This window comes from Lasioglossum baleicum, chromosome 20, assembly GCF_051020765.1.
Source record: "Lasioglossum baleicum chromosome 20, iyLasBale1, whole genome shotgun sequence".
NCBI classification, from domain to species: Eukaryota; Metazoa; Arthropoda; class Insecta; order Hymenoptera; family Halictidae; genus Lasioglossum; species Lasioglossum baleicum.
The window spans coordinates 1054439-1073407 of NC_134948.1; the positions used below are offsets into that span (position 1 = coordinate 1054439).

Consider the following 18969-nt stretch of genomic DNA (forward strand, 5'->3'; position numbering starts at 1 on the left):
AATGATTCATTTATACCATTTATTTGCCTTAAACGTGTATCAATGTAGCCTAGTATTGTGCAACTTACCATCGATATTTCATCAATTATGAGTAATTGTACTTTTGATAATTTTTCACGAATATTGTTGGCTAAGTCGCTTGACAATTGTGGTAAACTAACTCCAAATTGATTAATTGGTAAAGCGAAAGCAGAATGAATTGTTACTCCATTAATTAAAAAAGCAGCCTTGCCGGAAGGAGCACATAATAATACTATTATTTTATCCATATCTCCGCCGGGCAATTTATCAAAATAATTAGTTATTAATTGATATAGTGTTTTAATCACTCTACTTTTTCCAACACCAGCTGAACCACTTAAAAAAATTTTAAATGGAACTTTATGCAATTTAAAACAATTCAATGTATGCATTACAAATTCTTATTGTTTACAATTTAATTCTTTTACCATATCATGAAGTTCATTTTCGTTTACTCTTGCCGGACATGTGTATCTACTTTTATGAGAATCTTTTTTTATATTTTTTTCTTTAGCATTGTCTTGTTCACCACCTTGTTTGAATATATCAACATGTTGAGTACACGAATTTTCCTTAGCAACATATTGTTCTGCTTTCTGGTTCTCTATTTCACGATTATCATTTCCCACTTGTTCCAAAGCATCATCCATAGCTTTATCACTAATTATTGAAAATTTTTCTTGATTTGTTTCAATAACATTTATATTATTTTTATAAACCATTTCATGATCAATATTTTCAACTTCACTTGGTTCATCAAGCCAAGGCATGAATAACAATATTCTCTCTCTATAATAATTTGATGGATCTTGTTTCAAGTTATATCGTCTGTATCTAATAATAGCTGTTTGATGCCGAAATCTGAAATCATTTACTTCGTCATTTTCATCATTATTGTCAGCATCACCTTCCTCTTGTTTCTTTTTCCTGATCTTTTGGTAATTAGCTGCAAAATCAGCGAGGCACATATCATGTAAATCAATATCTCTTCTACTATAATTATCAAATATATCATCCATATAAATTTCGGTGGAGTCTTCATTTAATTTTTTTAAAGCATTCTCAGATTTTAACATTAATACACGGTCTGATATCGGATTGGTATTAATGTATACTGTCTTTCTACTTTGTTTTGATAAAGGTAATGATAAAACATGATAGGCTGCTTCTTGTGCAGACATTAAATTACTATTTAAAAAAACATTGGTAATATTTCGAAATTTTTCTCTAACAGTCTTATTGTTATTATCACAATCGATAGCAGCTTCCCTTAATAATTTTGATAAACCTCCTTCAATTTTACTAATGTAATTAGTTACATAACTCACCGCCGAATATTCGTCAAGTACAAACTGTAAATCCATATTCGATTCGAATAATTGTAAAATATCTGCATTATAACCATTAATATTTACTTCAAGGCTGGATCGTTTTAAGAATACCCGTTTTTGTTTTAAACTACTTCGAATAGCTAATAGGTATTCTTCATCAGTCATATTCAGTTTCTCTAGAATTTCATCATAGCTCATAACTATTTTTTTCTTATAAATTTCATTTAATAATTCATCAATAAGTTTATAGGATTTAGGTGCTATTTCATTTTTATTTAATGGTTCCAGAATCATCGTTCTTCTCATTACTGGATAAGGGATATGAAATCGACACCGCTTATTTTTTTGTCCTTTGTAACAACTATGATTATGTTTGTGCATTTGAAATTTAATATATGGATTATTTTCGTCATATCTACATGTGATAAATCGGTCAATTAAATCAATCAATTCTTTGTTATCAACATGATCGTGTCTATCTTTAACACTATTGTACATAGGTGCTCCTTTCAACCACAGAAAAATATGTTCATGTGGACTTCCACGTTGCTGAATTTCCACTCGTTCATAACTATCCACAACCTCATATTCTCCGAAAATACTTTGTTTTTGTCTTAATAACCACATAAGCTTATGTGCTTTATGATCGAAATATCGAGCGCATGTAACGGGATCATTTCTAATTAGATCAGTTTTGGTATTGTAATCCAAATTGAATGCGTCTTGTACAGATAACATTTTTCCATCATCGCGATATTTCATCAATGTCTGCAATAACTCAGGCCAGTAACTTTCTGCAGCCGACACTGTCATAAAGAAAGTGGGTTTACCCAATTGACGGATCATTGCTAGTAACTCTTTCTTTTTTTGTTCCCAATATGCTGGCGATGAACGAATATTTTTAAGTAACTTGAATCCGTCATCAAATTCAATCAAATTATTCATAAAATCCGGATTCAAAACATCTTGAGCACGTAAATTCTTATTCGTATTCATTTTTATTCGCCTCAAACAGACATTTATACTAGATAAACATGATATCTCTAAACATTTTTTAGCCATAAATAAAATCCTAGAAGGAATGCATGATCTTCGATCATACCGTCTAACTTCGGATCTTATACGATCCGAATAGGATACTGATTTCGGCAAATTGAAAGAATATCCAGCAAATATTCTTGGGAAACACAATTCATCCAAATCATCCATTTTATGCCATGGTAATGGATATTTTCCCTGTCCTGGTGCAATAATATTCACAACGGAAGAATGCCCTTCTGCTACTGCAGCATTATTATCAACAAGTAATACTTCATCATTATTTATTTGATCTAAACTGATTGCATTTTTATTTTCCAATTCCATATTGTCAATCATTTCTTTCTCATCTACTTCATCATTATTGTCAACTATGAAATTAATTTCTTCGCTACCATAACTTGCATAATTTTGAAAATACTTTTCATCTACTTTAATAGCATATTTCACATACAATGGTGTTTTCACTAAATGTTGTAATGCTTTACAAATTACTCCTGGTCTGACTGATTCGAACATATAATCACTTTTATGATCTATATGACGTTTTAATTTCAGTTGAATTGTTTCCATTTCCGTAAATTTTCGAGGCAATACTTCTAACATATTATTCACATCGATTTGAATATTAACAACACTACCTTTGAGGCCTAATTGTGGATTTAAAGCATATGGTTTCAGTGCGCGAATTTGCATAAAATTCAAAATCGGTGATACCATTCTTTCTTCAAGATCAGTCAATTCTTTCACTGATTTTGGAACTGTGGGAAACTTGAGACCATTGCTTGTTGACAACTTATATACCTTGCCTCTATAAGCATAATTTTTACAAGTTCCACAAATAAAACCTGACGGAAAATTATTTATTTGAGATAATATTTTTTCATCATTTGCTTTATCGATTCTCAATACATTTAATTTTACAACGGCAGATTTAAAAAAAAGACCTTCACAACAGCAACATATGAACGAAGGCGTTTCCATACGACATTTGATAAATTGCCATTTCAATTTCGCAGTGGTATTATCATCTTTTTGATTCAATAAACAGTTATATAAATTATCTCGAAACTTTAATACATCAATGTCTCTCTTTTCTTGTTGACATATTGTTTTTTTTAATGATTCTTGATATTTATATCTCAAGCTTTGTCTTAATTTTCGTATTCTTAGAACATTATTAAGTCTTTCTTTACATTTGTATTTTTTATGTTTCCTCATTATTCTCATGTGGTTAATATTTTGTTGTAATTCATTTTTCTTATACACAAGATTCGTCCGCAACATCTTATTTCGTGCAATATTTTCAGCAAGTTCTCGGGACTTATATGCATCATTATGCCGTAGTATTTTATTTCGTGCAATATTTTCAGCAAGTTCTCGGGACTTATATGCATCATTATGCCGTAGTATTTTATTTCGTGCAATATTTTCAGCAAGTTCTCGGGACTTATATGCATCATTATGCCGTAGTATTTTATTTCGTGCAATATTTTCAGCAAGTTCTCGGGACTTATATGCATCATTATGCCGTAGTATTTTATTTCGTGCAATATTTTCAGCAAGTTCTCGGGACTTATATGCATCATTATGCCGTAGTATCTTATTTCTTGCAGAATTTTTGGCAATTTCTTTTGCAATATAATTTATTCTTTGTCTCAATATCTTCATCCTACGTAGTGTTATTCTATTTTCCAAATGTTTGAAATCTGGATTTTCTCGTTTACGTTTAATTCGATGTAAATTTCTTTCATTCTCTTTGTTACGATAATCGTCATGTTCTCTTTTACGTTTCTTTCGATTTAGCTCTTTTTCATTTTCTTTTTTACGAAAATCGTCTTTCAGTCGTTTCCGTTGTAGTTGTTTGCGAGTAGATTCAATGTGTTTTTTCCTCCAATCAATATTATCACGATATATTTGTCTGTTTCGCATTCGATTTTTCAAATTTTCATCATTTTTATATGTACTTTTAGACCGTAATTTTTTCTTGGCCTGTCTTATTTGTTTATTACGTTTTTCTTCTTTTTCGCTCTCATTCACAACATTATTATTAAGGGAGAGATAATCATATTTTCGTTTTTTATTGATGGCTTTTCGTGATTGACGTTTTACCTTCATTTTCGTATTGTCGGAAAATTGTATACTATTTATTATTCAAAAGGTGTCGCCCCTGGCTGACAATTGTATTTTTTTCAAAAATTGGTGTCGCCTTGGCTGACAAGACAATATTTTTTTATTTAGTACTTTGTGTCGCCTATGGCTGACAATTGTATTTTATTCAAAAATGAGTGTCGCCCTTGGCTGACAAGACAATATTTTTTTATTCAGTACTTTGTGTCGCCTACGGCTGACAATTGTATTTTATTCAAAAATGAGTGTCGCCCTTGGCTGACAAGACAATATTTTTTATTTAGTACTTTGTGTCGCCTACGGCTGACAATTGTATGTTATTTATTAGTACTTTGTGTCGCCTACGGCTGACAATTGTATGTTATTTTTTAGTACTTTGTGTCGCCTACGGCTGACAATTGTATGTTATTTTTTATTAGTACTTTGTGTCGCCTACGGCTGACAATTGTATGTTATTCAAAAATTTCTATTATATACAAATATATAATATAAATGTATGTATATTATTGTAATGTTTATTAATACTTTTATTATAAGATAGATATAATATAATATAAAGTTAGTACAGAGGGCTTATGACCACGTGTATAGCCGTTAATCTCTGGCTCGACTGCCGCGCTCTCTTACACACCTGCATACATACACACATACGTACATACATAGGTATGCTACTATTACACCTCCCTTCCTTAGCTTTAATCTTAGGTAATACCAAAGTACGCTGGTCTTCTTACAATTCTACCGCTTCTAGTAATTATATTATTATTATCGCTTGTACTACTGCTGTCTTTTCCTTCGCACAGAGTTATCTCGTCCTCAATATTAATGTCAGTGACATCAATTGCGCTATTTGCAGACTTTTTAATATAATACGAATTGCGCCTAATTGTATTGCCCCTTTTATTTCTTAAAATGTACGATCTCGGATTTTTGCATACTTCTGTTATCACCGCTGGTTCCCATTCAGTCTTATTTCTTACTATTACCGTATCACCTATTTTAAACTTTTTCCTCTCTTTTGCTCCACGATCATAATACATTTTTTTGTACTCGCTGTTTATCTCTTAACGCATGTATTACAGTATGAATCTTTGGTTTTAGTAACTTTTTTACCATTGGCAACTTAGTACGTAACTTTCTTGACATCAAAAGCTCCGCTGGTGACACGCTTAATCCCGCTATTGGCATATTTCTGTATTCTAATAAGGCATTGTTTATATCATCACCTTCTTCCTCACTCTTTTTTAATAATGCTTTAGCTATACCTACTGCTTTTTCCGCAAGACCATTTGATTTTGGATATAATGGACTAGATGTTATAATTTCAAAGCCCCATTCCTTAGCAAACTGTCGAAAATCCCAGCTATTAAACGGCATATTGTCACATCTTATCTCGCTAGGAATCCCATACATGCTAAACACACGTTTAAGTCGTTCAATGGTCTCTTTCCCCGTTTTACTCTTAGTTTTAATTATCTCTAACCACTTAGAATAGTAATCGATTAGTGCAATATAGTCTTTTCCTGCATAATTGAAATAATCTATAGCTATTTTCTCAAATGGCAACGTAGGAACTATATGAGGTATTAATGGCTCTTTTATATTATTTCTGCTATACTTCTCGCATATTCTACACTTGGCTATGTAATTTCCTACATCTTGGGTTAACTTGGGCCAATAGAATATTTGTCTTAACCTATTTTTTGTTTTTTCAATGCCTAAATGAGGTTTATGTGCTATCTTTAACATCTCCAATCTTAGTGCCTTAGGAACTATTATTTTATCATCGTTTAGAAATAGTAACCCTTTGTAATATGTAATCTCATTTCTTAATGTCCAAAACTTATCACTTACTATTTTACAGCTGGGTTTGCACTGTGGCCACCCATTTAACGAATAGTTTATTATTTCTTTTAACTCGGCCTCATTGATTGTAGCCATTTGAAATTCTTCAATTCTTGACTTACTCATTGCAACGTAAGTGTTTAGTGAATGTACCACCTCTTCGGTACTGTCTATGCTTGGTTCAGTCTCCGTTAGATATGACCTCGACAATAAATCCGCTATTAACATTTTTTCTCCAGGCAAGTACTCTAAGTCAATTTTATATGTTGTCAACCTGAGAATTAATCTTTGCAACCTTGGAGTTATTTTGTGTATGTTTCTGTTTATTATACAGGGTGTCCCAAGACCCCTTCGACTCCGGGAAATGGGAGGTTCCTTAGGTCATTTGAAGCAACATTTTCCTTTGCACCAATGTCAGCCGGGGCTTTGTTTAGGAGTTATTAACGAAAAACACGGACCAATCAGAGCGCGACCTAGACGCGCGATGGCACGTTCAGTCCAGCGCGCCGGGAGACGAGCGCGGTGTAACGCCGCGATGCCGCAACGAACAAGAGTTTCTCGAGATTATGTGAATCTTCTCCGATTTGGATGAGCTTTGGATATGATGTCAAGACCATCATTCTGAACAACATTTCCCTTTACAGTTTTTGTCGGCCGGCTTTAGTTTACGCGATAAATGTAAAAACTTGTAATTGTAAATCGATCGATTGTACTATCTTCTACCCGATTTGGATGAGCTTTGGATATGTTGTCAAGACCATGATTCTGAACAATATTTCCCTTTACAGTTTTTGTCGGCCGGCTTTAGTTTACGCGATAAGTAACTTGTAATTGTAAATCGATCGATGCACTATCTGAACTATCTCCTCTCCGATTTCGATGAGCTTTGGATATGTTGTCAAGACCATGATTCTGAACAACATTTCCTTTAGACTTTTTGTCGGTCGGAAGAACTTTACTTGTCAATTCATATGGGTGGATCTCTTTACCCGACTTACGGCAACTTTACCCGAACGAGGGAAAAAGCAGAAACTGATTGTATTAAAACCTCACTTATTCAGCCGTAAATCCATTTGCTGCTTCGAAATGTGTGTCACTGGGTCACTCGGTGACGAACTGCACAGATGTCTTCAGGTATACGACAGTACCGAAAGCTAAGGGACGTACGGCCAGGTCGACGAACTGCACAGCCGGTGGTAAAAGGCCTACGGGATGCGCGGTCAAGTCGACGATCCAGAATTTCAGTTTCACTTTCGAATCGATAAATAATTCGTATGTTTATTTCACACAGATGCCTTGAAATTTTTCCACACTCAGAATCACTGTTCACATTTGTCAACACATAGTTATGCACTAATAATAATTGCCATATCCCTTGTCCTGCTGCACAAATCACAACAATCAGGTAATGCAATCACTAGACTGCGGATTTCATGCATTTGTAGCAAACATGAGTAGGTGCATTTTAAGACACTAGAGAGATTAAAGTAATTTCAGAACACCAATGTATTATTTTCAACTTCTTAAAATGATCACAGTAAGAATCAAATATCTGTCTGGCTCCTGTCCCTTGTAATAGCGGCAGCCAACTTTCATTTTACATAAAGATCCGCAGTCTAGTGATTAGATTAAATAATCGTTTAATTAGTTTAAGCAATTATTATTAGTGCATAACTATGTGTTGACAAATGTGAACAGTGATTGTGAGTGTGGAAAAATTTCAAGGCATCTGTGTGAAATAAACATACGAATTATTTATCGATTCGAAAGTGAAACTGAAATTCTGGATCGTCGACTTGACCGCGCATCCCGTAGGCCTTTTACCACCGGCTGTGCAGTTCGTCGACCTGGCCGTACGTCCCTTAGCTTTCGGTACTGTCGTATACCTGAAGACATCTGTGCAGTTCGTCACCGAGTGACCCAGTGACACACATTTCGAAGCAGCAAATGGATTTACGGCTGAATAAGTGAGGTTTTAATACAATCAGTTTCTGCTTTTTCCCTCGTTCGGGTAAAGTTGCCGTAAGTCGGGTAAAGAGATCCACCCATATGAATTGACAAGTAAAGTTCTTCCGACCGACAAAAAGTCTAAAGGAAATGTTGTTCAGAATCATGGTCTTGACAACATATCCAAAGCTCATCGAAATCGGAGAGGAGATAGTTCAGATAGTGCATCGATCGATTTACAATTACAAGTTACTTATCGCGTAAACTAAAGCCGGCCGACAAAAACTGTAAAGGGAAATATTGTTCAGAATCATGGTCTTGACAACATATCCAAAGCTCATCCAAATCGGGTAGAAGATAGTACAATCGATCGATTTACAATTACAAGTTTTTACATTTATCGCGTAAACTAAAGCCGGCCGACAAAAACTGTAAAGGGAAATGTTGTTCAGAATGATGGTCTTGACATCATATCCAAAGCTCATCCAAATCGGAGAAGATTCACATAATCTCGAGAAACTCTTGTTCGTTGCGGCATCGCGGCGTTACACCGCGCTCGTCTCCCGGCGCGCTGGACTGAACGTGCCATCGCGCGTCTAGGTCGCGCTCTGATTGGTCCGTGTTTTTCGTTAATAACTCCTAAACAAAGCCCCGGCTGACATTGGTGCAAAGGAAAATGTTGCTTCAAATGACCTAAGGAACCTCCCATTTCCCGGAGTCGAAGGGGTCTTGGGACACCCTGTAGATACCAAAGGTTTATGATCTGTATGAATTTTAACTTGGTTCCCATATATGAATTGATGAAACCTTTCCACTGCAAAACAGATTGCTAGACACTCCTTTTCTATTTGTGGGTATCTTTGCTCCGTCTCAGTGAGACATCTAGATGCAAAACATACTGGCTGCCCTTCCTGAATTAGGCACGCACCCAACCCATGTTGCGAAGCATCTGCTTGTACTTCTATAGGCACTTTATTATTAAACAATTTCAGCGTTGGTGCTTCTACAATTTTACTTTTAATGTTGTTGAAGTCTATAACATGCTCTTGTCCCCATTGCCAGTCAATATTTTTCTTTGTAAGTTCCCTTAGTCTACTTGTTATCTCTGACACATTGGGAATAAATTTTGCTAAGAAATTAACCATTCCCAAAAATCTTAACAATTCCTTCTTATTATTAGGTTCTTTCAACTTAGTTATTGCTTCTACATATCTATTATCAGGTCTTACACCTTCTTTGTTAAACACTAACCCTAAATACTTAACCTCTTTCATCCTATATTGTAGTTTCTTTTCATTAAATTTTACATTATACATATTGGCTCTTTCTAGCACCTGATGCATGATTTTGTCATGTTCTTTTCCATCTTTTGCTGCTATTATTAAATCATCAATATAGATTCCCACATTTTCTATATCTCCAAATATTTCAGTATTTGCCCTTTGAAAAACTTCAGGTGCTATTGAGAGACCAAATGGTAATCTTTTATATTTATACTTGCCGAATGGTGTTATGAACGTACATATATCTGCACTCTTTTCTGTTAACACCATTTGATGGAACCCATCCTTCATGTCTAGTACTGTATAAATTTCCTTACCAGTCAACTTACTGCTTAGTTCCTCAGCTGTAGGTATTGGAAATTTTTCTTGCTTTATGCTTTTATTTAATTGCATAGGATCTAAACAAATTCTTAGCGATTCATCTGGTTTCTCTACGATGACTACATTATTAACCCAATCAGTTGCATAGTTCACTTTTTCTATAATCCTATTTCTCTCTAGATTATCTAATGTACTTTTTAACCTATCTTTTATACTGAACGGTATTCTTCTACACGCATTTACTACTGGCTTTACATTTTCTTTTAAATTAATCTCATACTTTTTTGGATAATTCCCTATTCCTTGGAATGCCTTTTTATTTATCGCCAAAAATTCCTCTCGCGTCTTGTGATTTTCCATCAGCTGAATTCTATCGCAAACCTTCCTTACATTGTTATTATCTGTTTTACTGAGTAAGTGTAACTTTACACATGTGTTCAAGCCTAATATTGACATGCCTTCGACGTCTATTACTATAAACTTAATCTTATATACCTTACCCTCTATTTTACAATCTATTAATACTGTACCTAATGACCTACATTTATCATTGGTATAACTTACAACTGTCGTTATCACAGGATTCCAGGTTGGCTGTTCCTTAAACTGTATATCTTTGAATATTCGCCATGGAATAATATTACAATCCGCTCCTGTATCCAACTTAAAATTTATGACAGTGTTACCTATCTTCAGTCGTTGAGTCCAAACACCGGTCTCTGTCTCACAGTTTATAGAATCCACAAAGAATTGTGTTTCCTCTGACGTTGTTACTTCACTGATGTTCCTCGGTTTTGTCTGGACCATGCATCCTACAGCAAAATGATTCTGCTTTCCACACTTCTTGCATATCTTGCCATATGCTGGACAGTTGGCTCGTGCATGTTGTCGACCACATTTCTTACAATCATAGACCCTTTCCTGATTGAACGGCTTCTTTTGGTGACTTTCTTTAGGTTTGTATTTACTATTTACTGTATTCTGCCTTTTAACAGCATCTACGTTAACTACATCTGCTGTTGTAGATTCAAGCTTTAATGACTTTTGTTGTATTTTACTCATCTCCGCTGCTCTACAGTTTTCTATAGCCTTTAGTAATGTTAAATTTGGATCTCTTAAGAGACGTTGTTGTAGACCCTCATCACTCACCGCTATAACTATTCTGTCTCGTATGAGTGATTCTTCTTGGTCTCCAAATTCACAACTCTTCCCCAGTTTTCTCAGATCAGTAAGAAAACTGTCAAATGGTTCATTCACCTGTTGACGCCTTGTGTGAAATTTATGCCTCTCTATTACTATGTTCACTCTAGGCTTCACATATTCTTCAAACTTTTCAAATATGGATTTAGTTGTGAGAGTATCTGCTTGCAGTCCAAACGTGTTAAATACATCCAGTGCATCATTTCCAATGCAATTCAACAGCATTGCCACTCTGCGAGGTTCCTTTATTTCTTTCTCGCTTATTGCTGTTATAAATATTTCAAACCTCTGTTTGAAATTCTTTAAGTTGTTTGCTGCATTTTCTTTCAAATCCAGTCCCACTGGAGGCTTAAAGTTATCCATTGTTACCACGTGGTCTTTGAATATTTTAGGTTATGTTTCTTCTTTACTTTCTTTTCCTCGATTAACGAGACCTTCTTATTATACTTTTTCTTAGTTTTGTTAACGTCGTTCACTTCTGACACCATGTAATGTTTATTAATACTTTTATTATAAGATAGATATAATATAATATAAAGTTAGTACAGAGGGCTTATGACCACGTGTATAGCCGTTAATCTCTGGCTCGACTGCCGCGCTCTCTTACACACCTGCATACATACACACATACGTACATACATAGGTATGCTACTATTACAATTATAGACAATATTGTTGGCATTGTTGGCATCAATGATACATTTATATTGTGTGTGGTACGCATGGCGTGTAGCATGCGAGAGAGGATGCGTTTGTGAACACACATATATGTATGGTGTGATGTTGCGCAGGAGACAATGCGTAGTTACAAAGGAGAGTTCGTCGGTACAGAACAAAAGTGCAAACACGGTTAAGAGTTGATCCAGTATCATTGTTGTATATCGTCATTTGTTATAATAAACTGTTAACATAAATCAAACAAGGTCTCCAGATATCCACAATCCTTTCATGGTAGCAGAGCGTGGTTTCTCTGGCTGAGTTGGATTTGTTTGATTGTTTAAATATCGTGCAAAGAAGTTTCGAACACGAAGGAACGTTCGAGAACAAAGGGAATCCAAGATGGACAAAAAGGAAATCACGATACCGGTGTTCGATGGAGAAGACTACAACATGTGGAAGAGAAGGATTACAATGTTCCTAAAGTTTAAAAAGTGTAATGAAGTAATAGCCAGAAAAAGGGTGGCAGCAGATAAAGAAGACTGGATCGAACAAGACTTGAGAGCAGTAAACTATATATATAGTGCCATATCGAACAAACAATTGGAATTTGTGTGTGAAGAAAGTACAGCTTATGGTATTATAAGGAAATTCGACGAGATATACTTAAAAGAATCTACGGCATTACAAATAGTGTGTAGAAATAAATTGGAGAAGATGAGACTAGAAAAGTTTGGTGATACAGCAACATTTTTTAGTGAGTTTGAAAAATCAGTAAATGAATTGAAAAGTGCGGGAGCGCGGGTAAGTGAGAAGGAGAAATTGAACTATCTGCTTAACACGCTTCCGAACCAATACAGTTATATTGGCGATCTTATAGATACGCTGAAGGAAGAGGACCAAACAGCAGCGTATGTTAAAAATAAAATACAAATTGCTGAAATGAAGAATAATAACGACGTTGGTGAAGCAAGATCGAACGTATTTGCTGTAAAAAAGGATCAAAAGGGAGGTTGCTTCAAGTGTGGAAAACTCGGGCACATTGCACGAGATTGTCAAGATGGCTGCCAAGCAGGACACAACGGTTTCAACGGAGGAACATGGCGAGGATCAACACGTGGTCGCAGCCGAGGCAGAGCCGGAAGGAGCAGATACGACAGAGGACGTGGTAACTTCCGTGGTCGACAAGGAGCCGACAACACGCATGAGCAGAGCGGTTTCGGCGCAAGCGCATGGGTGGCAACAGTGCACGTGACACATAACAGCGAGATAAATAGGTTAGAAAACTATAAAATAGAGTGGTTACTAGATAGCGGGTGTACCGACCATATAATTAACGATGAAAATTATTTTGAGAAATGTATTTTGCTAAAAGAACCAGTCAATATTTATTTAGGGGACAATAGGTATATACAAGCAACGAAAATAGGAACGGTAGAAAGCTATTTTAATGCATTTGGCGAGCGGAATAAAGTAAGAATGAGAGTAGGATATATAGGCGGGTTCTGGATCACTTCCCAATTCAGGCGGTTCTGAGGAACTTTCCAATTCACGGGAGAGCGGTACCGCATTGCACAAGCATTACGTCATCTAGGCCAAGGACAAAGCTGTTAGGCACCGCCCCCTTCTTTCTGACGTCATCTAGGCCAAGGACAAAGCTGTTAGGCACCGCCCCCTTCTTTCTTACGTCATCTAGGCCAAGGACAGAGCTGCTGAGTCATCACTTAATGGTATTGCACAAGCATTACGTCATCTAGGCCAAGGACAGAGCTGTTAGGCACCGCCCCCTTCTTTCTGACGTCATCTAGGCCAAGGACAGAGCTGCTGAGTCATCACTTAAGGGGTGGTACCGCAGAGCGGTATTGCGCAAGCATATATTACATCATATTTTATTGCATCATATTTTTTCGCGGGGAGGGGGGACAATCCCTATGAAAGATGATACTCCTTTGGTATTGCACAAGCGTTACGTCATCTAGGCCAAGGACAGAGCTGTTAGACACCGCCCCCTTCTTTCTTACGTCATCTAGGTCAAAGGCAGAGCTGCTGAGTCATACCCCCTTCTTTCTTACGTCATCTAGGCCAAGGACAGAGCTGCTGAGTCATCACTTAATGGTATTGCACAAGCATTACGTCATCTAGGCCAAGGACAAAGCTGTTAGGCACCGCCCCCTTCTTTCTGACGTCATCTAGGCCAAGGACAGAGCTGTTAGGCACCGCCCCCTTCTTTCTTACGTCATCTAGACATCACCCTTATCTCTAAGGGTAGCAATGAATAAATAGGACACGATGGAATTTGAATTGTAGTCTTTGCAAACGTTCCATCGTTGCAAACTTTTGCCGTGACAAAAAAAAAGTTATTTAATATTCATAGTTAAAAACGGTGCCACCGTTACATTGTAAAGTGCAATTATATTTTGAGAACTGGAAATTAGCAAATTAAAGTTGAAAGGAATATTTTTGTCGACAACTGTGCGGTAGCAAGATGATTGAAACGTGGAAAAAAATGTTGAGGTGTTTGACAAGCATGTCAATGCTGCTGAAAACTATGGACGAGTATCACGAATGGCATCGCTCATACATCGAGTCTCTGCAATGCTGCATCAATTACCTATCCAGTGCAAAGGATGAATTGTCGGGAAGCATGAAATCTAGTTTAACATCAACTATGTGTCGTATGAAAACTTTAAACGTTTCATTGCACAAACGTATTTCCTCGCCGCACACCGGTAGAGGTTTATATGATCGCTGCGGTGCGAGAGCCTCGACGCTCCGTTGGGAAAATGTCGAGTCGGCGTTTAAGAATCGCATATCAACCGGCATCGTTATCAACATCGAACATATCGATCCCAAACAATTTTTACAACATGCGAAACGAATGGTTACAGGGCGCGTTACAGAATTTTTAAACGTACATTCATCGCTGAAAGCTAGCGTGACGTTGGAGGCAGAATTCATGCAACACACCAACGAGGTTTCCGTGAAAAGTTTCGGCACGCGAAACGTTGCATTGTTTCGGACAAGCAATCTACGACAGTGGTATCAGAGAGACGTTGTACCAACGATTTTGACATCGTTGGAAGAGTTTCAAGAGCGAGACAGCGGGTGGGCACTGTCGAAGATACTGCATTTGATTGTGAACTTTAGCAAATACCAGCCATTGCAAGCCGGCTGCACCACTGAAACCTACTTGCCTCGAACGATTCAGCTGAAAAAAGCGGTCGTGAATGTGAATAACAAGGATGAGGCATGCTTTTTTTGGGCGGTCGTGGTGGGTCTCTATCCGGCCAAGACAAATCCATCGCGTTTATCATCATATCCACACTACAAAACAGTGCTTCAAACCGAAGGTTTTCAATCGCCTATGCTGTTCAAAGACATTCGAAAATTTGAACGAAAAAACGATGTTTCCATAAACGTGTTCGAATGGGTGCGCAAGAAATGTGTAACACTTCATTTGACTGAGAAGAAACGGAGAAGACATGTCAATTTGCTGTTTATCCAGAATGCTGCAAAGACGCACGGCCATTTCGCATGTATACGAAATTTGTCAAGATTGGTTTCATCACAGCTTAGCAAGAAGAAAAATCATAAACATATTTGTGATCGGTAAGTTGCACGTTTTTTTGTTTTTTTAAATTCTTTGAAGCAAGAAAAGTTTTCTTCCCACAGGTGCCTGCAATATTTCCCTACGCTGGAGAGATTAAACATTCATACAATCGACTGTGAACGAATGAATGATTGTGCTCTGACGCTTCCAACGAGCGAAGATAAGTGGTTACACTTTAAAAATTTTGTAAACAAAGAACAGACACCATTCATTATCTATGCTGACTTGGAGTGTCTGCTGCTGCCTGAGGAACAGGAGGGAGAAGACCGTGCAGCACGCGTACAATATCAACAACACCACGCGTTTAGTATAGGATACTATATACATTGTCGCTACGATGAATCGCTGTGCGAGTATCAGGTTTATCGTGATAAAGCGGGATGCGCTGCATGGTTTGCAAACAGGTTGTACGAGCTGAGTCAGAAATTACAGCCGCTATTTGATAAAACGGTGCCAATGAATCCACTAACTGAAGCAGAAAAATTAAATTTTCGTACAGCCACACATTGTCATGTCTGCGAGAAAACGTTTGAGGAAAACGATATACGAGTGCGTGATCATTGTCATTTCACGGGCGCGTATCGTGGTCCAGCTCATAACGAATGCAATTTAAGCTATCAATCTTCGTACGTGATACCAGTAGTTTTCCATAATTTATCAGGCTACGATGCACATTTCATTATAAAAGAATTAGCAAATTCGTTTGAGGGACGGATAGACGTATTACCATTGACGAAAGAGAAGTATATCTCATTCACGAAAAACGTTTCCATCGAGAGACAGCCGGGTGAAGAACGAAAGTATGTAAAGTTCTTGAAATTTCGCTTCATCGACTCATTCAAGTTCTTGAACTCAAGTCTGGACAAGCTGTCATCGTATTTAGACAAAAATAAATTATGCATCGTACGAGGTGAATTTACACATCTTTCTAACGATGATTTCAACCTGTTGACCAGAAAAGGCGTGTTTCCATACGACTATCTGGCATCGTACGATAAATTAAATGATACATGTTTACCGCCGCGCGAAGCATTTTACAATCGGTTAAATGGTAGCGAGATATCCGACGTCGATTACCTTCATGCAAATACTGTTTGGTCGCGTTTCACCATACAAACGCTAGGAGAGTACAGTGATTTATATCTAAAATTGGATGTATTGTTGTTGGCAGATGTTTTCGAAAATTTTCGCGATGACTGTCTCGAGAATTATAAGCTTGATCCAGCACATTATTTCACGCTCCCCGGTTTCGCGTGGGATGTGATGTTGAAAATGACGAAGATTGAATTGGAGTTGTTCACCGACGTCGATATGCTTTTGTTCGTGGAGCGAGGAATACGTGGTGGATTGAGCCAATGTTCTCACAGATATGCATATGCAAACAACAAATATTTGTCTACGCACGATTCGAGTAAACCATCCACCTACTTAATGTATTTTGACGTGAATAATTTGTATGGTTGGGCCATGTCGCAACCTCTACCGCACAGAGACTTTCGATGGGTGGAGGATATTGATAATTTCAACGTTGAATCCATTCCAATCGATAGCCCTGTAGGATACATTTTGGAGGTTGATTTAGAGTATCCACGCGAAATTCACGATGCTCACGCAGATCTTCCATTTTGTCCAAGTCACGATGCAGCAACCAGCTCGAGTCAAAGAAAGTTGCTGGCAACACTTCGCAATAAGGAGCGATACGTTATACATTATCGATACCTCCAGCAAAGTTTAAAACATAATCTGAAATTGAAGAAAATTCATCGAATTCTAGAGTTTCAACAGTCACGATGGTTGCATGAATATATCGACTTGAATACAAAATTACGCACTAACGCAACCAACGATTTTTCAAAGAATTTGTTCAAATTAATGAACAATGCTGTGTTTGGAAAAACGATGGAGAACGTTCGAAATCATGCGATCGTGAAATTACTTTCTCGATGGAATGGTAGACACGGAGTTGAACGATTGATAGCTAGACCAAATTTTCACAGTTATACAGTGTTTTCTAAAGACTTCGTCGCAATTCAGATGAAAAAGCTGCTCGTTAAATTTTACAAACCCATCTACGTAGGCATGTCCATATTGGATATATCAAAATTTCATTTATACACTTTTCATTACGAGTACATGTATCCAAAATTCCAGCAAAATTGTAAGATTTTATACACGGACACGGATAGTCTGATATATGAAATCACTTGCGATGACGCGTACGAGACGCTGCTGAAACGTGATATCCATCGATATGACACCAGTAATTATACAGTGAACAACGTTTACGGTGTTCCGATTGCAAACAAGAAACAGCTCGGATTGATGAAGGATGAGAATGGCGGTAAAATCATGACAGAGTTCGTAGGACTTCGTTCGAAAATGTATGCGATTCGCGTGCATGATGATTGCGAAACCAAAAAGATCAAAGGCATTAGGACAAACGTTACCGCTCGAGATATAAGTTTCGAAGACTATGTCGAATGTCTTAATAATCATACCGAAAAGAGTGTTAGCAGTAATTGTATAGCGTCTGTACGACATCAGGTGTATTCGATGTCGGAAATAAAATTAGCATTGAGCCCGTACGACGATAAGCGATATATTTGTAATAATTTGATCAATACTCTTCCTTGGGGGCATTACAGTATCGATTGAGAAATTTTATCTATAAAAAGAAAAAAAGTATGGAGACGCATCCTATGAAAACATTATATTCTATGCGCTTCAGATTGGGAAGTAGGAGGATTGTTTTGTAAATAAAAAAATACATCTTAATTCAAAATGCTTTTTATTATAAAAAAAATTTTATTACATTAAGTAGGATTGAGTAGTAGATTGAGAAGTATGAGGGATTGTTTTTAAATAAATCATAATTAAAAAAAATGATTTTTATTATAAAAAATTTTTTACATTTTTGAAATTTTTAAAACATTACTTCAAAATATTGACTGGGTTGAGGGATTCCTTTTTTTATGATACAAATTATTGCTCATTGATGTCCTGAAAAGAAAAAAAGTTTTTTAATATTAATCATTTTTTTTATTAATAAATATAAAAATTATTTTTAAGTGTTAATTATTAATAAATATAAAAATTGGTAACTTACGCACCATATCTAATGGAATATCAATTGTGGCAAACGCGTCCCATTCATCAGCACTATGCCTCACGGCATACTGCCATCCCCTGATGAACGCTGTTCGCTCCTCCTCCGTGTTGAAAATCTGTAATAATATTTATTAATTAAAATATCTTTAATAAAATATTATTTATTTCTTTATACTTACCATCAACTCCAAATACCCACTGAGGGAAACTTCAGCCTCAATAACTAGGTATAACATCTTGAAATGTGCTTGGACATTGCCAACACCCATTGTTTTATACAAGTACCCCCTCCGGAAAAGATGCAATGAAATCTCGTGAGATTAGAAAAGACGTTTCGTTGCAGTAGATAATGAAATCTGAACTCGCGAAATTCAATCAGTGCTAATCGAGAGAACTGATGTGACCAGATGTTTTGACCTGGTAACTCCAAACCGTTAAAGAACGCCACTACTACAGCTTGCTAGATTAGAAAAGTCTC

The 18969-nt window shown here is 36.6% G+C and overlaps 1 protein-coding gene across 1 annotated transcript; it reads left to right on the forward strand.

The window, feature by feature from the left end:
- Positions 1 to 14300: 14300 nt before the first annotated feature.
- Positions 14301 to 18038, forward strand: LOC143218904 (uncharacterized). The gene is made up of 3 exons (XM_076444472.1): positions 14301 to 15382; positions 15446 to 17050; positions 17339 to 18038. Exons 1-3 carry the CDS (start codon positions 14301 to 14303, stop codon positions 18036 to 18038), a joined length of 3387 nt encoding a protein of 1128 aa, XP_076300587.1.
- The last annotated feature ends 931 nt before the right edge of the window (positions 18039 to 18969 follow it).